At 44.2% G+C, this 26,366-nt stretch overlaps 1 protein-coding gene across 2 annotated transcripts in view; it reads left to right on the forward strand.

Annotated features, from left to right (window-relative positions):
- The window catches only part of PIN1 (peptidylprolyl cis/trans isomerase, NIMA-interacting 1), a 38,990-nt gene that overhangs the window by 3,817 nt on the left and 8,807 nt on the right, over positions 1-26,366 (forward strand). Inside the window, exons 1-3 of one of the 2 annotated variants that reach the window (XM_082213768.1) lie at positions 498-534; positions 11,003-11,203; positions 25,164-25,271. In XM_082213768.1, coding sequence (XP_082069894.1) covers positions 513-534; positions 11,003-11,203; positions 25,164-25,271 — 331 coding nt within the window. In that variant the 5' untranslated portion in view covers positions 498-512. Of the gene's footprint in view, positions 1-497; positions 535-11,002; positions 11,204-25,163; positions 25,272-26,366 lie in introns of those variants that run through there. The other variant, XM_082213767.1, reaches the window with a different exon arrangement.

Consider the following 26,366-nt stretch of genomic DNA (forward strand, 5'->3'; position numbering starts at 1 on the left):
GTGGTATTATTGTGGAAGTGGAATATTTTCCGCTTGTGCAACAGGACTTCTCCCTTCTGGCCCTATGCATGCCTTGAGACCCCCAGAGCAGATTTAGGGGCATGCAAGGGAAGAATGTTTCATTGTGCAAGGGTAAATTCCACCCAGTGGGTCTGCGCTGAGTATTACTAACATTGTTGACTATATTTTTACCAATTTCATTCCATAGTTGAGGGTGCATGCCATGGATTTTTTAGTCAAAGTGAACCAGCCAAGAAGAAGAGGGAAGTATTAGTATGTTTGAGAGATCTCCAAAGTTTGCAGAAATAGAAGAAAAAAACCCTCCAGGAAATGACACAAAAGAAAACCTGAAGCAAAAAAAAAAAAAAAATGACAAGACTGCGCATGCATGTAGTCACATTGAGGAAATGAGAGGGAAGAAAAAGCAGAGCTTGGATCCAGAAGTGTGACACTCCTAAGCCACACTTACGAGCTGGATTCAAACTGTACAGGGACGTTGATTGTGTTGGCTGATGGCAGAGGAGGAAGGAAAAGGTAGGAGATGGAAGATGGAGGGAGAAAGCTACCCCCCCCCCCAAAATACCACCACCCAGATGGTGGAGAGGGGATGATGAATGGAAACCATGGATGAAGTGAGGGGGATGTAGGCTGCACAATATCTTAAGAGAGAAATTTAAAAGGTGGCACCCCAGAGAAACAGCCAAGTGAAGACTTGGCATGCTTAAAATGTCAGTTGGAAAAGATAAACAGAAAACTTTGGGGGGAGTTGGGAAAGTAGTGTCCTGGAGGAGCACTGGGTGAGTTTGCAAGGAGCTGGCTAGAACCCTGAGCCAGGGATTTTTACAGATAAACATTTTGTTTCAATTCTGACTTGTGCTCTAAATTCTTTTTCATTTTTCTTATTGTCGGTTCATATTTATTTTGTTAGGGTTTATGCTTCTTTTTGTTCTCCTAATTCGGGTTAGACTTCCACTTTTTAAAGGAAACCTTGCATTTGCTTCTGCGACTGCTTGTCAACCACAGACATCCTCTTGAACTTGTGTGTCCCTTTCGTAATCTGAGTATATTTTATCTGATACTGTATTTAGTAAGTGACCATGTTGCACTTTCTATTATCTATCTATCTATCTATCTATCTATCTATCTATCTATCTATCTATCCTGCCATCACATGAGAGCCCAGGACAGTTAACAAATACAGTGGTACCTCTGTTTTCTAGCGTCTTGGAAGCTGAATGTTTCAGAACCTGAACGCCAAAAACCCAGAAGTAATTGCTTCCGTTTTTAAACACGTCTTGGAAGTGGCACAGCTTCTGCTGCATTTTTTTCTTTTTTCTCCATTGACTTTGCCATCCACCCTTTGTGCCTTGGTTGTCAAACATTGAGGAAGTCTAACGTTCTTCCAGAACAGATCACATTTGACAACCGAGGTACATATATATAATTAAAATGAGAGAGACAGAGTTTTCAGCAGGAAAACTCACTAAATACAAAGCTCACAGTTAAAATTATTAACCCCACATTGATAAATACAACAACACAAGTGACAACAGTTGAGAACATAATTATGTTAAACAGAAACAGTTTAATCAGTCCAAAGGTCCTGATTAAAAGAGGTGTTTCTTCAAACCTTGCCTTTAAAACTCAGTAGATGGGGTGGAACAACTGCATTTCTGGGGAGAAGGAATTCCACAACCAACCTGCCATGATCAGGAAGGCCCTTCCCCGCATCACTCCCCAATGAGTAATGCTTGTGGGGATCCCAAGAAGGGGATCCCAGCAGATCAGAAAACACCAACATGGAGCATTTTATAGTGGCAACCTTTGTATTTTGCTACCGCTATCTAGGAGTGCAGCTAATAACTGAGTTAAACGTCAGCAGCTTCCATTGTGTCCTTTGCTGGTCTAAGGCACAGTTCCCGTAACATAGCTAGAAATATCATCTCTTTGCTGTAATCTGAATGTATATGTGCCCAGATAATGGGAGGTTAATTGAAGCCATCCAGCACTTTCTCATTTGGGCTGCCTTCTTGAGTTTTTGCCAGCTTTAAGTTTCATCCCAACCTTCAGTTTGGGTTGTGGACAGTTACAGTACAGGGAACATGAGCCTGATATTTCCACACTGTGATTCTAGGGACCTCATCCACACATTGAGACCCTGCAATCCTTCCTGCCTAGCTAGCTCTATGTGAAACATTATCATTTTTGAAATTGCCCCCTCAGAGTGCTTGACTTAAGCTTCCTACACAACAACCTATCTCATAACTATTTTTTAATGTTGGTGCTGTTGCCTGTGTGCCTAACAACTTCTCCAGATCTTTCACTTTTACCTCAAGGGAATAGATTTCCAAAGAGCCCCAAACTTGCTGCATGGAGCATGCACTCATAGCTTCTGCGAGCAGGCGGATAAGCAAAGTATTGTTTTATGAGGTTTGTGGGTCAGGTGAGAGGCCTTTTCTTGGCCCTTATTTCATTGTTCACTCTCACCTTATTCTTGATAGCTTTTTTGCACTTGCAGAGCTGGGTGTCCTCAGACTTCCCTAAATAAATAAACTGTTCCTGTTTGTTTGTTTGTTTGTTTGTTTGGTGTGTTTTTTTTTGGGTGGTGGTTATCTTAAATACGTTGGTGTAGGAATGGGTGAGGTAGTATGGATCTGTTGTCTATAGCAAGTGTTTCAGTTTGAGCACCACTTTTCCTATCCCCTTATCTTCTCTTTTACATTTGTGGAGGGACTTTGTGGAAAGTAACCTAATGACTCAGTGGACACAAGGAACCCTGTACTCAAAATTTTAAAATAGAATTAACTGCCTTCAACATTTGGATTCATTTTTCCAGTTGCTGAGGTGGCAGTGAGAGTAGTATGCTTTGTCTGCAGTTCTCAAGTGACTTCCTATGAAGTTGTTGCATGTGTGTAGGTTGTTTGAGGACTGCATACATTCAGGGTGGTCTTTTCTTGTTTATTTGCTTCTTGGTATGAATGGAGCATGCAATTAAATGTTAGTGGTTGGTATTGCAGGACTCAAACACAGGAAAACGAAGGCTATGTCTCCATTTCCTAGCAAGTGGAATAAGACAGTGGCTGATAATAAAAGTCATACCATCATTAAATCATGCAAATAGTACATGCTTTTCTGCCTTACGTTAGTGGGGCTGTGCCACAGTATGACTGACTGGCTCTTGATTTCATCCCAACATTACAGGATGCAATTAGGTCACAGCATGCTTCTCATGGTTTATAAGCTTTGCCCAGCCTAAGGTCCTCCAGATGTTGTTGGGCTAAAGCTCCCATCAGCCCCCGCCAGCTTGGCCAAAGGTCACGGGGGGGTGGCAGTTATGGGCAAAACACCTGGAGGGCACCATGTTAGAGAAGGCAGGAATTGGGTGGCCTTCCTAACAATTCTCCCCTACAGTGGTGCCCCGCAAGACGAAATTAATTCGTTCCGCAATTTTTGTCGTCTAGCGAATTTTTCGTCTTGCGAAGCACGAAATCCCATAGGAATGCATTGAAAATCAATTAATGCGTTCCTATGGTCAAAAAAAGTCCAAACAAAGCCAAATTTGGTACAACAACAGTTTATTAACTGCTCTTTAAAGTCACACATACTGTAAAGAGCAGTTCAAAAATTTAAGGGAAAATAAATTAAATTTATAAACAAAACATGTCTTTGTTTTTAGTAAAAGAAAAAAAGTCGCGAGACGTTTTCGTCTTGCGAAGCAAGCCCATAGGGGAAATTCGTCTTGCGAGGCAAATCGCGAACGGAAAAAACTTTTGTCTAGCGAGTTTTTTGTATTGCGAGGCATTCGTCTTGCGGGGCACCACTGTATTCTTCTTGCCATGCTCAAATTTTACTTTCTGCAAAAGGAGGTGTCTGTCTGGTTGATGAGGAATGTGAAGCCATCAAGAGAGGTCACTGGGAAGATCTGTGGGTCTTGCATGTTATTGTAAAGGGTGGATACCTTGTTGTGACACTTCCACTCTACTTAGCAATCAAACCTAGTTCAGATACTCCAGGCTTCTGGCACCTTTTCTCCTTCAGGTGGCTCATGACCACTGCATCACTAAAAAGGTTGAAAGGCTCCAGCTGGGGAAGACTTGGTCAGGTCACAGTCTTGAGCAGTGTTAGAAACTCAGATATATAAGCTAATTGCCAAATAGCATTTTAAACCTAGGTTATAGTCATAGAATCATAGAATCATAGAGTTGGAAGAGACCACAAGGGCCATAGAGTCCAACCCCCTGCCGAGCAGAAAACACCATCAGAGCACTCCTGACATATGGTTGTCAAGCCTCTGCTTAAAGACCTCCAAAGTAGGAGACTCCACCACACTCCTTGGCAGCAAATTCCACTGTCAAACAGCTCTTACTGTCAGAAAGTTCTTCCTAATGTTTAGGTGGAATCTTCTTTCTTGTAGTTTGGATCCATTGCTCCGTGTCCGCTTCTCTGGAGCAGCAGAAAACAACCTTTCTCCCTCCTCTATGTGACATCCTTTTATATATTTGAACATGGCTATCATATTACCCCTTAACCTCCTCTTCTGCAGGCTAAACATGCCCAGCTCCCTTAGCCGTTCCTCATAAGGCATTGTTTCCAGGCCTTTGACCATTTTGGTTGCCCTCCTCTGGACACGTTCCAGTTTGTCAGTGTCCTTCTTGAACTGTGGTGCCCAGAACTGGACACAGTACTCCAGGTGAGGTCTGACTAGAGCAGAATACAGTGGCACTATTACTTCCCTTGATCTAGATGCTATACTCCTATTGATGCAGCCCAGAATTGCATTGGCTTTTTTAGCTGCCGCGTCACACTGTTGGCTCATGTCAAGTTTGTGGTCAACCAAGACTCCTAGATCCTTTTCACATGTACTGCTCTCAAGCCAGGTGTCCCCCATCTTGTATTTGTGCCTCTCATTTTTTTTGTCCAAGTGCAATACTTTACATTTCTCCCTGTTAAAATTCATCTTGTTTGTTTTGGCCCAGTTCTCTAATCTGTCAAGGTCGTTTTGAAGTGTGATCCTGTCCTCTGGGGTGTTAGCCACCCCTCCCAGTTTGGTGTCATCTGCAAATTTGATCAGGATGCCCTTGAGTCCATCATCCAAGTCTTTGATAAAGATGTTGAATAAGACCGGGCCCAAGACAGAACCATTGATGAGAACCCTTTGGGTTCGGTCAGTCAGCCAGTTACAAATCCACTGAGTGGTAGCATAGTCAAGACCCCATTTTACCAGCTTCTTTACAAGAATATCATGGGGCACCTTGTCGAATGCCTTGCTGAAATCAAGGTAGGCTACATCCACTGCGTTCCCTTCATTGACCAGGCTACCAGTGGAATGGCTAGGTGCCATTTCCCCCCTACTTAATTTATAGAGCTGCCCCATAACAGAAGTGCTCTAGGAAGCCAGGATGGTGTAGTGGTGACATTATTGGACTCGGACTTGGGAGATCAGGGTTCAAATCCCCACTCCGCCATGAAGCTCACCAGGTGACCTTGGCCAGCCACAGGCTCTTCAGCTACCTCACAGGGTCATTGTAGGGATTAACTGAGGGGAGGGAGGTGAACAATGTACTCCTTAGAGAAGAAGATGGGAGATAAAGGCAATAAGTAAGCTCTTCTGCTGACCTGCTTAAGAAAGCTGGAGAGACCACCCGGATGGAGATGTCCGTCACCAACCTGGTGCCCAGAGATTTCCACAGGGTTGCAACTGGATCTGCGCCAGTCACAAAATGCTCTGGCACAGCTCCAATTAAAGTGGTATAGAAATGAAATGAAAATAATAATAATAACAAATTCCATTGCAAAAACAGGAGAAAAAAAATGGCTCCTAGACATTCTGTTGTGGCAACTGCAACCTAGGTTTAAGGTGCCATTTGGTGACTAGTTTATGTATCTGGGCTCCAAACGCTGGTGACTATCCCTAAATGAGAGGAGAGAAAGTGTGTCAGGTTGCCATTCTGTAGTTGGTCTTCTCTCCAGTTGTCAGTTGCAGATTACATGACTACCCTACCAGAGGAAGTAGCTTTGCATTTAAGAGGAGACTAGTATTTTGAGATCTGATTCCGTTGAAACTATTTTTCCCCAACAAAAGCCCTATGAATTTCACAAAAGTTACTCGCTCACAAATTATTAATAGCCGTCTGCCCCCCAAACAGTCATTTATAGTACAGTGGTACCTCGGGTTACATACGCTTCAGGTTACATACGCTTCAGGTTACAGACTTCGCTAACCCAGAAATAGTACCTTGGGTTAATAACTTTGCTTCAGGATGAGAACAGAAATCGGGCTCCAGCGGCGCGGCAGCAACAGGAGGCCCCATTAGCTAAAAAGGTGCTTCAGGTTAAGAACAGTTTCAGGTTAAGAATGGACCTCCAGAACGAATTAAGTACTTAACCTGAGGTACCACTGTACACTGACATCCTATTAAGAAAATGAACAAGCCAACACTACAGACTCCGGTTTACAAATCCTTCCTTGCCTGAGGACAATTTCTACGGGTCACAAGCAGCCAGGCAAGTTACTGTTTTACAAGCCCAGTTTAATATCTATCCGGGTTAGACTAAGCAGGTGTGTGGGGTTCTTGCACTTGAGGCAGCAAAGTGTTCAAAACAGCATTTTTCTCCTGCTTCAGGAACAGGAAGTGCTGAAGGAAAGAGAGATACTATAGGATGGCTGCTACAGACTTGGCAAACAATTGCAAGTACAGAGCAAGCAAGTTGTTCTGTGGGTTCTGGACTAGGAATGAAGCATAAGTGACTAAGCAGCCTTTTCATTGGGGGTGTTGACAGAGGGCAGCTGTAAATATAAGGGGAAGGAACCCATCTTGGAGCTTTACAAGTTTAGACGGAAGAGAGTGCAAGTGGGGGACTGCAGGACTTGGTGTGTGTGATAATACACTTAAATCAGATTTCAGCAGGAAATCATCTGCTAGTAGTGGAAAATTACTTCAAATTCCTCACGAATGGGCTTTAAAGGCTATGGGGCCAGATACTTAGGACTTCCCTAGCTTCTATCAGGCAACCCAGTCTATTTCTTTTAAGATCTGCAGATGACTGCAATGCGTTTAAAACAGCAGCACCAGACCCTGCAATATCCAGGCTTTCCATCCTCCCTTCATATGGATTTCTTTGTGACTGATTTCTTTGGGCAAAGGGAAATGTAATCTCCCACAGCTCTGTGCCAAGAAGACCCAGCATCATTTTCAGTATAGGCCTAAAACAGTCTTTTCTGAAAAAATGCACACACTCTTGTTTTTTCTCGCTGGTCGAGTAGGGACAGGGCTGTTGAATTCAGAAGCTAAAGTGGAGCTAAAGGCTGCTTTTTCCAGCCATCTCTTCTAATAATTCATTAGGACCTTCAAGTACAGCATACCTGCTACAGGACAACTTTATGGTTTCTTCTAACAACCAGGTTTGAGTAGCTCATGCTTTGCATGAAGCTGATATATGTGTGTTAATTTTGTAGCAGCTGACCAGCAGTTGGTACTTTGGGCTAAATTAGTGGATTTTAGGCTTTGTTTTGGAGCAAGAAGTAGTTGTGCCCGGGCAGAGGGGTGAAGCATCCTAAGTGCACACATCTGTGTATTTTCTTGTACAGTGAGGGAAAAAAGTATTTGATCCCCTGCTAAATTTGCCCGTTTGCCCTCTGACGAAGAAATGACCAGTCCATAATTTTAATGGTAGTTTTATTGTAGCTGTGAGAGACAGAATAACAACAGGAAAATCCCCAGAAACCCAGAAGACAAAAGTCAGAGATTGCTGTGCATTATAATGAGTGAAATAAGTATTTGATCCCCTATCAATCAGCCAGATGTCAGGCTACCTGTTATCTTCACTGTGTGTAACGAGCTGAGATTAGAAGCACCTGCTGTAAGAGAGAGGTCTTGCCTGTAATCCCAGCTCGTTACAGTACCTGTACAAAAGACACTGTCGACAGAAGCAATCAATCCAGCAGATTCCAAAGTAGCCACCATGACCAAGACCAAAGAGCTGTCCAAGGATGTCAGGGACAAGATTGTAGACCTGCACGAGGCTGGCCTGGCCTACAAGACTATTGCCAAGCAGCTTGGTGAGAAGGTGACAACAGTTGGTGCAGTAATTTGCAAATGGAAGAAACACAAAATAACTCTCAACCTCCCTCAGTCTGGGGCTCCATTGCAAGATCTCATCTCATGGTGTTGCAGTGATCAGGAGAACTGTGATGAAGCAGCCTAGAACTACGGGGGGGAACTTGTCAATGATCTCAGGGCAGCTGGGACCATAGTCACCATGAAAATAGTTGGGAACACACTACGCAGTGAAGGACTGAGATCTTGCAGAGTCTGCAAGGTCCCCTTGCTCAAGACAGCACATGTACAGGCCCGTCTGCAGTTTGCCAATGCACATCTGAATGACCAGAGGAGAAGTGGGTGAAAGTGTTGTGGTCAGATGAGACCAAAATCAAGCTCTTTGGCATCAACTCAACTCGCCGTGTTTGGAGGAGGAGGAATGCTGCCTACGACCCCAAGAACGCCATCCCCACCGTCAAACATGGAGGGGAACATAATATGCTTTGGGGGTGTTTTTGTGCTAAGGGTACAGGACACCTTCACTGCATCGAAGGGATGATGGACGGGACCATGTATCGTCAAATCTTGGGTGAGAACCTCCTTCCCTCAGCCAGGGCATTGAAAATGGGTCGAGGATGGGTATTCCAGCATGACAATGACCCAAAACACATGGCCAAGGCAACAAAGTAGGGGCTGAAAAAGAAGCACATTAAGGTCCTGGAGTGGCCTAGCCAGTCTCTAGACCTTAATCCCATCGAAAATCTGGAGGGAGCTAAAGGTTCAAGTAGCTACACATCAGCCTTGAAATCTTACTGACTTGGAGAGGATCTGCAAAGAGGAGTGGGACAAAATACCTCCTGAGATGAGTGCAAACCTGGTGGCCACCCTTTGACTCATGTATGCATATTTGTGCAGGAAATATAAGCTGATGCAACCATTAAACATACGTTTGCAGTTAAAACTTTATTGGTCATTTTGACACTTCGATGATTTTGCCATTTTGCATTCTAGAATTGTATCTTTGTAATATGTGGGAACATTGTGAAACTGTTGAGTTACTCTTTGGCCTTCTCTATCCCTATGCAACGACAATCTGCAAGATCACTTTCCTGAAAGAAAGTTACCCAGAACCTTTCAGAGATGAGGGTCTGTATTTTTTGGCAGAACAGTGTGTTTCTATGAGATGTAAAGTTAATGCATGTAGTTTGCTTGGCAGAGTCCTGAATATTTGAGAATGGAACATGCTGCACAGCTTGGGCAGTTAAGAGAAAGTGATAAATTACTGTCATGTGGGGTTGCTTTAAATACAATTTCGAAACATCAGTTGTTCCAGAATATGGCAGCAGTGCTAGCTGTGCAGAGCATATCCCCTAATACTGCAAGAACTTTGTTGGTTACTAGGATAAATGCAAGGTGTTGAGGGAATTTGAGGGAACACTTTCTCGTTTACATACCTCCATACATGGAGGACTAGTGATGAGATCTCCTTGTAGGTATTTTGAGAGAATAAAATTGGATTTCTTGTTTTAGTGTTGTGTTCTCTCTCCCCATTTTTATCTGGTGAATTTAAACATTTCTGTATTTTTATATTTCTGATGCAGTGGAAGGTCACACGCCTCACCAGTTTTCCACACCAATTATTTGAGAAATTTCAAATCAAGTGATTTATTTATTTGGCCATGACAACAGTTGAAATAAGTTTAGTGCCTTTCCCACCCAGTCACTACAAAGTTGACTGATTGGTACTGGACGTTCAAATTGCAGAGAATGGATAGGATCTCATCTTGGACACCATGTACCGGTATTTTTATGAATTGTGTTGTTACCTGATGCTTGAAGAGCTGTAGCAATTGAAAAGCAGGTGATACATTTGCATTTGAAACAGAAAATAAAAACCCTTGCCCAGTCCTAAATGTGTTTACTTTGAAGTAAGTCCTACACAGTTCAGTTGGGCTTAAGTCCTGGGAAAGTATGCTTAGCAGTTGCAATTTGGCTTACATCTATGCTTCGTCACAATCAGTTTTATCCTTTGGTGGCTCTTTTGCATATGAAAATTAGGCTTTTAACTGTGCCTTACAAAGATGAGTTTACTTTTAGGAGATTGCAAATGTAAGCTTAATAAGTTTCACATTTTCTTTTTAAACCAGGCTTTTTTTAAACAGTCATGTTAAATTAAAAGTTGGTTTAATGTCTGTGTCTCTGTGTGTAATGCCTATTTGATTATAGTAATTCAAAGGTAAGGGAGAAAATCAAAGCAATTACCTTTTTTAAAATGAACTTTTATGCACCCTGATGGTTTATATTGTTGTTGGGGTGTATTTTTAAGTGTGTTAAGGTGGGGGGACGGAGGCTGAATCTTCCTGATTTACTGGCAGTCACTCTAAAGCTGCCAGAGATTACATTTAGCATTGCTTATAATCATGGCTGAGCTTACCAAAGCCAAAAAATACTCTGAGCTTTTTCACCCGTGTAGTGTTTCACATCACGTGTGTTTTGGCTCTTTCCAAAGAGTGACCATGCAGTTGGGCTTTCCCCCGAGAAACTGGTATCAATTTGGCAGGGCTCTTCTGATTCTTGCTTGGAGTTCCTGTTGCTGCGACCCTGCAGTGAAATGTACACAGGAAGGTTTGCCATCAGATCTATATTCTTTCATAGTCATTTTCATCTTGTGCATGTTACTGACATCACAAAGGAGCTATAAAAGTGCTTTGCCTGAGTTGGTATCACATAGTCCTGGGAGGTACTTGCCCTTAGCTTGGTTGCCGCAGTTGGGGATTGAGCAGAAACACTACAAACTGGTAATTTTGAAGGAGGTAAGTGAGAGGGAATGGGCTGAATTTCAGGTAGGCAGGCTGTAAGCTAAAATAATTGGGTGGGATGGGTCATAGGAGAATGCTTCTTAGAAAGAAGCTGATATGTTGTGCCCTACAACTAAAGTCTTTTTCTCCTGTTTTATCTCACAGGGCGTGTGTATTATTTCAACCATATTACAAATGCCAGCCAATGGGAACGCCCCACTGGAAACAGCAAGAATGGACAGGGAGAGCCGACTAAAGTGCGATGCTCACATCTCTTGGTGAAACATAACCAGTCTAGGAGACCTTCATCATGGAGGGAGGATAAGATCACCCGGAGCAAGGAGGAGGCCCTGGAGCTAATTAATGGCAAGTAAAAGCAAAGGAAAGTGAGAGCTCAATGTACTGAGGCCCTGCTTTCCACACCAGACAGTCCAGCCCCCAATGCAGTGCTTTCCTTTCAAAATTGTGATGAAGCCAGCAGCCTCTGGACAAAAGGAACCTGTTGACTCACTTCACTCCTCTTGATTGGGGCATTTCAGTTGCCTGTTAGGGCCATTTTTTCTACAAATTGTCTGTGCACCTTATAAATTAAATTTATATGCCTCCCTTCATCTGTGTATCACAGGGCAGTTTACAGTATAAAAACACAAAAGTACGTAACATAGTAACAAACAAAAACAATACTCCCTGCTCTCCCAGTTTAAAAGGCCAGAGATTGCTTCAGTAGCCAAAGGTCTAGGTAGAAGAGCAAAGTTTTTACCTAACGCCTAAAGATATGTAATGAAGGTGCCAGGTGAGCTTCCTTGGGGAGAAGATTGCAGAAGCGCAGGGCCGCCACAGAAAAGGCCCTCTGTCATGTGCAAATGAGGCACACAATGAAGGGCCTTAGATGATGATTGCATGGTCTGGGTCAGTTCATATGGTTCACATATAAAGTATCCAGCTCTTAAGATTGTGGAGAAACATATGGAAGTGGGAACTGGCTCTGAAAGGCTGCCCTTTTCAAACCCTGCATGGCTAAGTGTCCTTCCTTCATTGCCATTTGTAGCAGCCTAGTCCATAGAAGCTGGCTGCCTCATCCATCCCACCTTGCCAAGAATTTCCAGTGCTGCAAAACATTCCTCAGTTATCATGTTCAGTATAAAGTAGGCGGACGGAGTGTGATAATGCAAAATTAATTTGCATAAGGTGGGGTTGGTGGCATGCTTTTTGTCTGATGCATGAACAGCATAATCAGAAGAGGGTTCAGTTGGGCTTTATATCTAGAGCCTTAGGACCTATTTCATACAAACAGCTGATGAGGTGACAAAATTTGCTCCTGGACTTTCATCCTGCGATGGAGAAGTTTATAATAGTTTTATTCTGTCCTGTAATATGTGAGTATATATATCTATGTCTGTCTAAATATATAGAATCATAGAATTGTAGTGTTGGACCTTCTACCATTATTAATGAAATGTATCTACTACTTGCCAGGGCTGAAATCACTGCCAAGACTCAAATTTGACTCAGCCACTCCTGTTTTCTTCTGCATGTGGAATAGAGTTTTGCAGGGCTGCAATAGAATCTTAGAATTCGAAGGGACCCCAAGGGTCATCTAGTCCAACCTCCTGCTATGCAGGAATCTTAGCTAAATCATCCCTGACAGATGGCTATCCAACCTCTGCCTAAAAACTTCCAAGGAAGGGGAGTCTACCACCTCCCAAGGGAGTCCCTTCCACTGTCTAGCAACCCCTACTGTCAGAAAGTTCTTCATGAAGTTTAATCGGAATCTCCTTTCTTGTAACATGCCCCCCCTGCCCCACAGAGAATGAGCAAACAAGCTTGCTCCATCCATCATGTGACAGCCCTTAAGATGGCTATCATATCTCCTCTGTCTCCTCTTTTCTAGGCTAAACATACCCAGCTCTTTCAACCGCTCCTCATAAGGCTTAGTTTCCAGACTCTTGATCATTTTGGTCACCCTATTCTGCACACCTTCCAGCTTGTCAACATCCCTCTTAAATTGTGGTGCCCAGAATTGGACACAGTATTCCAGGTGTGGTCTGACGAAGGCAGAAGAGAGTGGGACTATGACTTCCCTTGATCTGGACACTAGATGTCTGTTGATGCAGCCTAGAACTTCATTGGCTTTTTTCTGCTTCTGCTTCACACTGTTGACTCATGCTAAGCTTGTGGTCCACCAAGTCCCCTAGATCCCTTTCAAATGTACTGCTAGCAAGTCAGGTGTCCCCCATCCTATATTTGTGCATCTGGATCTTTTTGCCTAAGTTCAGAACCTTACATTTGTCCAGACTGAAATGCATTTTGCTAGCTTAGGTCCAGTTCTCCAATCTGTTAAGGTAATTTTAAACTCCGATTCTGTCTTCTGTGACATTAGCTACCCCTCCCAGTTTGGTGTCGTCTGCAAATTTACATCCCCTCAGTTCCTTCATCCAAATCGTTTATAAAGACATTGAACAACAGTGGGCCCAGGCAAAACCCTGTGGCACCCAACTTGTCACTTCTCCCCAGGATGACAAGGAACCATTTGGGTTTGGTCAGTCAACCAGCTGCAAATCCACTTAGCAGTTACTTTGTTCAGCCCACATTTTACCAGTTTCCTCGTAAGAATATCATGGAGGACTTCGTCAAAAGCTTTTCTGAAATCAAGATACACTATGTCCACAGCATTCCCCTGATTCACCAAGTGTGTGTGTGTATATCTATATAATCTTTGCATGTACAAATGTGTGTAAAGCCTTGGTGACAAGCTCTTTTTAAAATGTGCAACAAGGTATATGGAGGAGTGTTCAGTCCTGTCAACATTCCCCTTCCCAGTCTGCAGTCTGAAATTCTACTGTCTACAAACCCGTGACCATCTCATCTGGTGCATGTGCGATATATGCCCCAAAGGGCAAAATAGAGTTGGAGGTGCTGCCCAGCACACCCTGTTCTGAGAACACAGTGCCAGATTGTTGTCATAGTAATGCATTGCGGGTGGAATGAGCAGAAAATAGGTGGAGCTGTCTCAAACTTTGGCAAACCTCTGGACAAGGTAAGATGCTTGGTAGGAGAAGGAAGAATGTCTGCCAGTTTGCATCGTTTGTCCTTGTTCTAGAGTCTGTAGAGCTCCAGGAAAGGACAAGCGTTGTCAAAGTTGCCAGACTTCTTTTTAGCTCAGTTCATCAAACCAGAACCGGGGCAACCCTGACTTGCTAGTATTTTGAATCATTTTGGAGCTGAGGGTTTCAAATGCATTTTTCATGTAGCACAGACACTTGGGGGAAAGGTCTAAAATCGCTCTTGTATGATTTGGTGCCTCAAATACCAGTTGCCACAATTTTGAGCTTGTTCCTTATCTATTTTCCCATTTAGCACTTTCTTTTGTAAAGCCACCTGAGAGGTTTGCTTGTATTTTCTTTGTAAAAAATGTGTATTTTTATATTGAAAATAAAATTTGTATATTAAGCCAAAACCAATGTTCTTTAACACATTTTCATGTATGTTGAATGTTCATTTCACTGGTGGGAGGGAGGCAAGAGGGCAGCATAAATGTGGGTGGGAGAATAAGATACCACCTGCATATCTCCCACATGAAATCTGGTGCAGTGCTTGTTCGTTGGCCACCCTTGGCTTCAGCTGAATTGGATTAAGCTAATTTAAAAATACTAACATGTTCTTCTGGAAACACCGGACTCCTGATTTTTTTTGTCCTTGACAGTAATAAAAGTTCAGCTCCTAGCAGGGTGGGAAGAACCTTAGGTGCCAGTATGTGTAAGTAAAAAGAAAAAATAAAAAAATCCTTCCAGTAGCTCCTTAGAGACCAACTAATTTGTTATTGGTACCTGAAGAAGTGTGCATGCACATGAAAGCTCATACCAATAACAAACTTAGTCGGTCTCTAAGGTGCTAATGGAAGGAATTTTTTATTTTGTTTTGACTACGGCAGACCAACACGGCTACCTACCTGTGACTAGAAAGAAAAATGTTAGGGTCTAGGAATCCTTTGGCATCTGAGCTCCATGTTTCTGGCATCCATGAAGCCATCTGTTGTGGCAGGCACAGAACAGTGATTCCTACTTAGACATTCTTCAGTGTTTGCTATTGTAAGCAATGAGTAGAGCGTGAAGAGTGGGTTCCTTCGATTGCTCCGTGGCTCCTCTCTTTTTGAGCCGCAGGGGTGGCAACAACAGAACCTTTCTCTGCGAGGGTTTATTTGTTTCCAGGCATGGCCTCCTCACGCAGCAGCATTTTGTATTTGTGATCTGGAGACCCATTCTGTGGTTTGCATGCACGTTGCTAGGAAATGAACCCTTCCACATGCTTTCCTACCCAAATTGTGCAGCAGGAGAACTGGCCTGTCTGGGTTTAGAAGAGGGATGGGGAGAACTATGCCTTCATGGAATCTCATCTTTTTTAGTGCCTTTGGGGAGTTCTCTCTTTTTGGAATTGTAGCTTCTGGTTCAGTCAAGGAATGAAGCTATGCAGTATTGGCAGCCATGGCCTCTGGTATTTCTAGCAGAATTTCCCTTCAGGTTTCAGGTTGTTAGAGAAGCGCAAGAGGAACTTGATGCTGGAACTGTGGATTAGCAACATAGGTGGTACAACCGGTGTAGTTTCCATGCTAACAGCAGTTGCGTTGCCCTCCCCACACTAGCCCACAAGTGTCAGGTGGGATTTGGACATAACCCAGCAGAAGAAATTCTATCGCAGTTGGGGAAAGTTTAAATGGGTGCTTAATTCCCCCATTGAAATCAAGACACAAACTTCAGGTAGATCGTACCTTTATTCCTCTCCTCCCTTGCTTTTAAGGACAGGTTCTCTTATGAGACCTTGAATTCATTCAATCTGGGATTAAAGCAATGTACTGTATACACTTCTTGTTCTGAGTAGAATCTTTTTTTAAACACTTTCCCATCCTAGAAAACATAACCTTAAAATAAAATAAAATAAAATAAGAAAAGAAAAGAAAAGAAAAGAAAAGAAGGATGCACATTTCTTGCCACTTAAAAGAATTCTTATGTCTACCCAGGGGTCCACAAAATGTATTTGCCAGATCACTGGAGGGAGTCATATATTTTTGTCCAGCAAACATATCTTGTTCTTGATTCTGTGCTGGACTTCAGAAATCCAACATGATGCCCAAAATGAGATCCTATCCGTTCTTCCAATACCAGTCAGTATTTGTAGAGCCTGTGGTAGAAAAGGCACTAGACTTATTTCAGCTGTTGTCAGTGACCAAATAAATAAATCACTTGGTTTGGAATTGCCCAGATAATTGGAGGGAAAATTTATTGGACTGTATGACTTTCCATCCTTAGGACTGAATCAGAAATATAAGATGGGTTGAAAAACTGCAGTGAACCTGTATTTAGTCAAAGCCATTTGCACTCTTTTAATAAGTGCAGAACATGGCTCTCCTCAGCTGGATGCATTGTGCATTGCTGTTCTTAGATTGGAGGGGGAAACCCTTCAAGTGTGTAGTTATGAGAGTGGGAAAAGAAATTAACTTCTAACAAAATGGCCTTTTTGTTTTTGGCATTGACTGCACACAGACACAGACACAGACACACAGACACAGTTTCAGCTGAGCAGTTTTTCACTTCATCTTGTGGGATGGTGCTCTGTGGGTTAGATATACTTGCATGTGAAAAGTCTGCATGTTAAGGAGAAAGGCAGACTTGACACCTGCCCGGTGCTTTCTGTGTGTGGTTTGGGGACAGCCATCCTACATGCAATTGCCCCTCCTGCAGTCTGACGTGGTGTCCTCGCTGCATATTTGGAGCAGTCTTACAATTGTTAAAAGGGAGAACATCATACCTGTAATTAACTGAGGATGTTACCAAAATTTTACAAGACATGTTCCGTCAGGTGGCAAAGCTGCTAATAAGGGGAGGAGAAAAATTGATGACAAAATATAGCTTAAAAATAAATAAATTGAACCTAGATATTAAAAAACAACAACTGGGAGCATGTATGTTAATCATAAAGTGCTTTAAATCTGATTTTAATGCAAATGTATTAAAAGTACATCTCTAGTTGAATCCATTTGCCTATAAAATGCATCACTGAAGAAGGCTTTTAAAATAGCAAATAGGGGTGAGGAAATTTTCTTTTGAGGTTAGCATTGTAGATCAGATGTTACAGGCTTTGAGGGGGTTAGAATCCATGAGATGTCATCCATGCCAGGTTCATCTACTGAACCCACCTGGATAACTTTGTAATTCTTATGCCTTCTAAATTTGTTGTAGTAGCATACATGGGGTAGATAGAAATTGGTATTGTGAAGGTATTGTTTTGTAAATATACAACGAAATACCTCCTACTGATACATCCTTCTAAGATTCCCACTTCTATCTTCAAATAACACCCTCCATGGGTACAAAAATCAGGACTGTTCTTTATTTAAGGTTCACAGCATGCAGTGGAGTCAGGCCCCCATGCAATCAGGTTTCGGGATCTACCAGTTCTCAGTCCAAGAGAATCAGAGGCAAATACAGTGGTACCTCAGGTTGCAGACGCTTCAGGTTACAGGCCCCTCTAACCCAGAAATAGAACCTCAGGTTAAGAACTATGCTTCAGGATGAGAACAGATTGTACAGCGGCAGTGGGAGGCCCCATTAGCTTAAGTGGTGCTTCAGGTTAAGAACAGTTTCAGGTTAAGAACGGACCTCCGGAACGAATTAAGTTCTTATCCCGAGTTACCAACGTAGTGTGGTTGAGGACCGCTTTGGGTCTAAATTCCAGAAGCAGCAGCTAATGTTCAGAGCATTTTCTGGCAACTAATGTAGTCTAGGACAGGCAATGAAGACAGTCCCACAGGCAGCAGCAAAAGCCAAGAGGTAGGTAGCATAACCCGAGAGGCAGAGGCAAGGGATCAGGTTCTGGAAAAGGAGTTGGATCTTAGCCAGGCAAAGTCTTCTCTGGTGAGCTTTCTCTGACAAGTGAGCAGGGTTAGGACTTTCTGGGCTGGGATGGTTGGTTGATGGCACACTAAACTGATTGCTGGAGCCAGTGCAGCAGCCGGGATGGTGCTTTTAACCCTCTTCAAGGTTTGTGTTCAGCACACAGCATGGGTGGCAAAGGTGAGCTCTGGTTTGATACCTCTTTATACGCCCACCCCTCCAGGGAAAAATATTTCAGATTGTTTGTCTTATTCCCTTCTCTTCCTCTTTGGTCACGTAAATGCTGGCCTGTTAAGTTGGTTCTAGGTGAAGTACCTGCAGAGTCATAGAATCACAAAATTGCAGAGTTGGAAGAGACCATGAGGGTCATCTAGGCCAACCTCCTGCAGTGCAGGAATCTTAACCCCAACTTGGGACTGTAACCCATGACCCTGAGATCAAGTGTCTCATGTTCTATCAACTGAGCTATTCCAGACGTCCCTTGTGCCCCTAGACATGCCTTCCCAGGTACAATTAAAAATCATTTAAGTAAATAATATTTCCCATTCTAGAACCCTCCATCACTCTAATATGCAACATTCCCTCCGCTCCCTGTTCTAGGTGATAATAACTCACCTTAATTGCTTCTAGGAAACTCGTTAGCCTTCTGTGAAACAAAATACTGCCAATTGATAGTATGTGAGCAAAATCAACATTTAATAGGAATTGGGCCATTTCATTATAAAATAAAACCAAGAAATTATTTCTCAATGTTTTTCTTATGCCCTGTATACAAGCCATGCTTCCATTATGTGTTTCTGAAGAGACCAGATTTATTTCCAAATTTGGGTCCAAGGAGATGGCTGTCTTCATTGTCCCCATGAACATCACCATCAGAGAAGCATGTGAAACAGGAAAACTGGAATCTTATTCCCACTTAAAAAAATCTTCCACACCTCAGTAGGTTGAGAAAAAGACTGCTACCCACCCTTTATGGCATGGGGCCAAGAATGCCTTATAAGTCATATTAACTGCAAGAAGCAGAGCTCATGAAAAGCCTGTTTGAAAAGCGAGTTTTAGGATGAATTCTTCCACGCTAATGATTCACTATCCTGATGATCCAAACAGCCCTTAAAATAGTTCTAAAGGGTAAGTGTTAGCAGTTGGCTGTTTGATGTAACCAGGATGGTTAAGGCAGAAATCTGTTTTGCTTTCCAAGTGAGAGTTGTAATTCTCTCCCCATCCCCTCTTAAACAAAGGAAAGGAAACTGAACTTTTACACCAGCAACCATGCCCAACAGATTGTATCCAACCAAGTTGTTCTGTTGGTGCAAGGACTTCCCACAACTTCCTCTGCCTCTCCAACAGTCTGGAGCAGATTTGTGGGGGGGGGGGGGCTGGGGTGTGAGCAAGGAGAGGGAGCACAAGAGCCCGCCCCCCTGTTGTGCAAGCAGCGCAATTGTGTGAAATGCAACCCGGTCGGTGTGTGTGAAGATTCACCACAGCTCCCAAAAGCTGGGGCAACCTTCCTTCTAGTCGGGCTGCTGCTCAGCTTGGCTTTTCTTGAACTCCTAGAGCATACAAGATGGTATGCTGTTGTAGAGGAGGAACACATTGCCATTGTTTCCTTTACCTTGAGCAATCTGTGGCATCTTGGGATTGTTGAGAAGTTCCGTTTGGATGCAGACCATGAGAGGCTTATCGGCCAAGCGCTGTCCCAGAACCACATCTTTCATTAGAAGTTCCGATAACCAGCTTTTTCTGTGCATGTTATCTTTCTCGGATAGAAGGCTAAGCCAATGAAAATTTGTTGCTGGGTGCAGCAGCAGAAGGCTTCCATCATCTGATAACATTATGGAGAGAGACATTTTAATCTTGTTTTGTATGGGATTCTGATGTAATTCTTATATTCAAGTGATGTTTAAAATGTATTAAAGTACCGGTTTGATAGCCCCAGAGACGGGAGTCCTTTTACTATCAGATAATTTTTGTGTTAGAGCAATCTTCTGTGTCACCTTAAGGACAGAGGGAAAGGCGTGATTAAAACTTATTTCATCTAGCTCTCCTGCTGTGAGGTTGATAAAACCCATTAGGAATTCATTCATTTGTCTCTTTTATTATCATTGTTTCTTTTTTTATATGAAATGCCATGATCAGGAGAGCTGGGCATGGGGAGAATCTATTTTCTGTCAACAGCTGCATCTGTCCTTGATAAACACCATTTGTGGTAAAGGTCATAGGAGCTTGCATATAATTGTTTAAAAATGGCGGTGTGCATTTTGGCTTGATAACGGTATAAAGGGAGATTGATACTGTTGACTTGGCAAGAGCAGTCTGTTATTATCTTCCTAAAAATGAGCAGGTGAAATTATGAACAACAACAAATATCTCACTAAAGAATTTATTGCATGAATGCCCACCTTAGCTGCAATCAAACAGCTGAGCCTCATTGAATTTCTCTGAGCAAGCTTACCATACCTGATGAACATAATTATAGCCTAGAATTGTTAAAATAGATCCCCTGGGAAGCATCAGTTTGACAGGCATATCATCGTCGTCTTTGATGTTATTGTTTAGAGAATTTTAACTCTGATATTGCCATGTTTTTCTTAAACACTGTGGAGGTTGAGAGTTGTCAAAGGGCTTGTGAGTGTGTGTCAGATTTTTGTTGTGTTTAAATCTGGGCTTGTAAATAGCCTCTTACCTGATCTCCTACGGCGAGTAAGAATCTGGTGGAGGTGACCACACACAGGTGTGCCCCCCCCCCATATATGTGAGCAGGAGGCTGGTGTAGAAAATGTTTGTGGGCTACTGATTTTTCTTTGGTGGACTTCTTTCCAAAACTGTATCACTGGGCAGATTAGTCTTAATGTGTTGTTCCCCGGGGGTCCTGTTGAAAAAATTTGACTGCTTTCCTGCATACTCCTTCAGAACTCCAGCAAGAGTGACCTGCTCTGCCTTAGCAGCTGGGGCAGGGGGCAGGGAGAGAGCGATGGGGAAGAAAGCCTGGGTCCTTCTCACCACCAGCATGCAGACTTCAACCACTGATGCCGAGGGAAGTTGGACCTCAACAGAAGAATGAGGTCTTCAGCACCTCTGTTTATAGGCGGCATCTCATAGAAGGACTTCTGTGGGTGGTTTTGTTTGGTTTTGTTTTAGTATATAGAATTAAACAAATAATGAGAGAATACTAGATAACACACTGAAATAATGTAGCATCTGTTGGATGCATAGTATTGGGTGCACAATTAGAAAAAATGCCTCAGAGATATTGAAGAGTTGCTGATAGCTGCGCTAGATCTACAAACACCCTGGCTTGGTAGTAGCTTCCTCTTCTGCTCATGTTTCAGAAGGGATATTTGGGACTGTTAGCAATGTTTGCTTTGGCCCAAACATCCCATTGGGTGGGAATTCTGTGTGCCAGAAAAACCAGAATTATCCACAGGAAGGCAGTCAGGTGAGAGTTGAACAACTCCTCCTTAGATAGCAGGGTTGGCAAACACGACCACTTTCTCAAAGAGGACCTGCTCTTCCAGATGGCAGCAGGGCTCTAGAGTGGTTCCTGCTGAACGGGGCTGCACGGCAACCAGCTTGGCTGCCTCGAGACAAACCAAGAAGTCATTAGCCCCGGTAGCAGCTGCCCTTTTCCTGAGTTTGCTGCACTGCTTGCTCTTGCAAGTGTTTCCTCCTCTCCTCTGACTCTCCTGCTATGTTAAGTGGGAGGCAAATCAAACCACATGGCTCAGCTGTGAACTAGGGACTCAGCATTCTCTCTTCTGCCTTCTTCCCTGCCCAAGTATAGAGGGGTGGTGCTTCTGAGAGGCCGCAACCCTGCGTTCCTCATTTGCTGTGCTACATAAAATCAGCATCCTGTGTCCAGGCCCATGAAGCCACCGGGCTGGAAGGCAACAGGGCAGATTGCCTGTGAAGCAAAGTGCTTGGCGTCTAGGTTGTTGCATCTGACATCTTAGTGCTGGGCACGGCCTTCCCCAAACCATGGTGGGAGGTGGCCCTGCTGGAACTGTATAATGGAACAAGTGAAAACTGGCAAGAGGGAATGAGCATGAGCAAAGGAGCCTTCTGACTTCCCGTTACTGAATGGGACAGGGAGCAGGGGAAGAGAATTCATCCAGTATCTTGGTCAAGGCAGGGCTAGGTGAGGCAAGGTGAGGCAACTGCCTCAAGTGGCAGGATCCACAGGGGCAGCAGATTCGGCCTCCAAGGAATACATTGCCCACTGCTGCTACTGTTTCTGAGGTGGCAGCCATGGCTGTGGCACATCCTTGGAGGCTTGGTCTGCTGCCTTCTTGGCAGCCCCCCCCCCCAGCCCTGGGGGTGGGTGGAGACCAGCAGTGTGTCCGATTTGCCCAGAGGCTGCTGTGCAATGTCTTCTCCACAGTTGTCTCTAGCTGAGTAAGAGGCTCTGGTCTCCTTCCACCCCTAGGGAGGAAATGGCCGGGGCTGCCCTGGGAGGTTTCCAGGGCCCTGCAGTTGCCTGGCATGATTCTCAGTGGGCCTCTTTTCTCCCCATGACTGCCTTTGATTTCTACTTTGACCAATGGGTAATGTTGATTTGACACCCCTGCTCCCCCATTTCCGATGTAGAGCTTCTTCCTTGCTTGTTTCTGATAAGATCTTCATTCACCCCTTTTTCCCTGGCAGGAAGAGGGTGCCATTTGGTGGTTCAACTCAGGTGTCCAAATGTCTTGTGCTGACGCTGGGTAAAGGCTAATGGGAGAGCAGGGAGGCAAGGGAGGAAGACACACCTCTGACCATTCCCCAGGGACTCTTGCTTCCCTTCCCATTCTGCCTTCTGCTTTAAGGCAGCTGCGGGCGAGGCCAGCGCTGGAGCTGGAGATGTCCAGAATCCTAGAATTGTAGAACAGTAGAGATGGGACCCCGAGAGTCATCTAGTCCACCCCCTTCAATGCAGGAACCGAGGACAGGTCACAGGTTGGAACTGAAGGTCATCTCAGGAGAGCTTGGGGCATGGATGGCTCTGGGTGAAACACTCATAATTTCTGCAACCCATGGCAGGCTGCACCAGAGTAGCCTGCCAGCCCCAGGCCCTCTGCAGCTTGGTGCAAAGGGGAATCAAACCCAGGGACCTGGCTCTGCCCTGGCTGGGTTAATCTGGTTCTCTCTTAAGCTTGTGTGAAAAATCTATCCAACATGTAATTCAAATTTGCTGCAGTGAAGAAGCAGGTGGCTCCTCAGTCCTTGCTCACGTGAGTGTCTCCCCTCTCCCCTCTCCCGCCTTCAAAATAACTGTTTTTAGTCAACCCAAAATATCACAGAGGCATTTGGCTTCTACGCAGGTGCTGCTGATCTGCATAAACAGTTTTCACTGTAGGAAAGCAAACAGGGAGTGATTCCAGACTCCACTTCTAGAATAGATGGTTGTAAAATCCAACTCAGAAACATCCGTTCATCTTTTGGGACAGTAGCATGTTTTGTATTTTCAGTCTTCTGCATATTATTCCACTTCTACAGCTTATGCTCTAGTAACATCATCTCAACTCCCTTGCAGGTCACAAGCAGCAGGGTGAAATTTTTAGATGGCCCGGGAGGAGAAATTGGCGGCCCCGTGGTGTTCTGATCCTCCTGTGCTGTGATTCCCTTTTTGAGGATTGCATACAATGTTGGGCAGATGATAAAACACAGTTCTATCCACTTTTGTAGCTAGCCCTGTCTGTGGTTTATAAAAGGCTGGCAAGAGTGAGCAGGGCTACAGTTGTTTTGCTGTAGTGATTTCCCTGTTTCTGAAAGGAATCTTCTACAGCACAATCCTGGGCATCTCTACACGAAAGCCAGTCCACTTAAGTTCAGTGGGGCTTCCTGCCAGCTAACTGTATAGCAGACTTTGCCAACTGAGTGTCCTGCACTAGAAGTTTCATCAGCCCCAGTGAGTGCTACCCTCACCCCAGGAGCTCCTCACGTGGAGGTGGCTTGGATCTGTTCCTCTCAGTCCCGCAGCTGGGTGGTTCTATCCAGGCACAGAGCCCCTGCGGAATCTGTTTCCTGTGTTCTGCTCATGGCTCCTCTTAGCCACACATTGCATAGATGTGCAGTGGCAGAGCACATCCTGTGCATGGCAGAGGTCCCAGATTCAACCTTTGGAGAGCAACTGCCAATCAGTGTGGTCTTCCCTAGCTTGGTACCCTCCAGATGTTGGAGTACAGCTGCTCTGGTGGGTGAAGTTAGGAGCAGAAGTCCAGAACATCAACCAGGTCGAAGAAGGCTGGTGTATAGGATTGCAGTCCTAAGTCTATGCAGAGGCAGTGTAGTGCACTGGTTGGAGTGTTGGGCTTGAAGCTGGGAAATCTGTGTTCAAATCCCCAGGGCTGGGCCACCCATGAGGCAAGGTGAGGCTACTGCCTCAGGCAGCAGGATCCACCAGGGCAGCAGATCTGAATGTTCTTCCTTCCCTCTGGTTCCTGATGTAGATCTTCCCTCATCCCTTCTTCCCTGGCACCATTTTGGTGTCTGCCTCAAAATCCCTACAAAAGCCCTTCAAATCCCTACTCTTTGGGTGACCATGGGCCAGTTACCCTCTCGCAGGCTATAATCCAACTCCCCAGGCTTGCTGTGAGAATAACCTTTTGCACTGTCCTGAGCTCCTTGAAGGAGCAGAAGGATACAAATGTGAACCAGGTTTCTACAGCTAACACAGTGTCAGTGTAGTAATTTTAATGTGGTTAAAAAAACTGATTTATGGTCTAATGTTTTACAATTTTTTATGTGCTGTAAGCAGCCCAGAGTGGCTGGGGAAGCCCAGCCAGATGGGCGGGATATAAATATCATCATCATCATCATCATCAAGGTATACTTAGAAAAATGCAGAAGCCAGTATCCAACCCCCCCTGCACCATTGCTTTTGTGCTCCCAAGAAAAGTAGAGTTTCTTGAGAAGTTTTGCCATTTGCACAGTGGATTGCTTCTGAAACATAGAGTGAAACAGGTATGTGTCTCTGCTGTTCAAAAGGAGGGAGCATCTCCAAGGGTGGAATGAAGCCTTTGGGCATGCCTGAAGTAGCTCTTTCAGTCTCGCTTTTGTATCTTCGTCATATCTGCTAACAAAGGTTGAACATCATTGGGTGGAAAGACAAAAGCAAATCAACACAAACTAGGGATGTCATCAGGACAAGACGATTTGTGCTTATGTGTAAACTATGTGCAAACTTTAAAAACACAAAAAATTGTCAGAACTCAGCAACTTCGGCAGAACTTGATCAGTTGCTGCCCTGGGGCCCTTTTGGATATACATTAAATGATGATGATGATATAGTTAAATTGTACCGTTATTAACTGGACACAGGAACCTTGTACACTAACACTGTTGTAATACACACTGAGATGGTAAACCACTTCTCTGGGCTTTACCCCTTTTGGACAGCAGGTGGGAGCTTTCATGACTCTCTGTTGCCTTGCCTTAGTCTCAAATTGCTCTCTTGTCCACAGGCTACATCCAGAAGATTAAATCTGGGGAAGACTTTGAATCCTTAGCATCACAATTCAGTGACTGCAGCTCAGCCAAGGCAGGAGGAGACCTGGGTGCTTTTGGAAGGGGTGAGTAGAGCAAGGGTTTTCACATGGTGCATTGTGTGAATTGCCCTGAGATACTACTATAAAACTTAATCAGTCAACAAATGATAAATACCACTCCCCAAGCAGAGGGGGGTGTTGAAAGGAGGACTGCAAGCCTGCCCCTCTCTGATGAGAGGTTTCTTTCTGCACACACCTTACAAGAACTGGAGCTGGAATCATGAAGTCAGTGATGGTGCTTCAAATCACTCACGTTGTACGCAAGCACTGGGTTATTGGCTCTCCGGTTTGAAGAGGCACACACTGATTGAAAATAGCTCTGTGCTGAGCCTCAGCCGCCTTGGTTAATAATAGTGCAGACCTTGCTGGACAGATGGTGCATTAGGAAGCAGGTTCCCCAGCACAATTGATGTGGCCTTGATAATAGCACTTGATAATAGCCTGCTTTCCCCCCCTGTATGAAATGTGAGGGCCCCTCTCCATTCTCTTGTCCTCAGCCACCGTGGAGGAGGCAGCCTCAGTCCTGGGTGTCCTGAGAGTCCTGGCACACTGACAGGGAGAGGCTTTCCTCAGCACCAGCCGCAACTCTTTTATATCCTTCAGGGCTGCTGTTGTTGAGGGCCACATGCCCATGGCAGGGACTGCATACAGGTGTTGTGCAGAGCTGATGATGAGCAGAGACAAAAGTATTCTGGATTAACGCATCTGGAATAAAGATTGCCCTCTTTCAACTGTCAACTTAGATTAGAATTCCCAATCCTATGCTGGCCTACTTGGGTTTGATGGGACTACTTTCAAACAAGCATACAGGGGGATTTTATATTTTTCCTACAACAGACGAATACATCCATTGCCATGGAATTCAAGTGAAAGTAATTCCTAAGTGAGAGTAATTCTGACCCACAAGCACATGGCAGAAGTCTCTCAAGTTGTTCTTAAAATTACTGGGGGGGGGCAGTGATATACTGCCCCTTCCAATTGTTCTGAAGTTGGATTGCTGGGGGCACATTTTAAAAGCCACACCTTGGCCCATAGCTGTCTCTTTTTCCACTGCTGTGGTTGCCCTGCGCCATGGCTGGCCTTGCCTTCTTAGGCTCTCCAGTCTGACTTACTAAGGGT

Source organism: Podarcis vaucheri, assembly GCF_965113315.1.
Source record: "Podarcis vaucheri genome assembly, chromosome: 2".
Lineage (NCBI taxonomy): Eukaryota > Metazoa > Chordata > Lepidosauria > Squamata > Lacertidae > Podarcis > Podarcis vaucheri.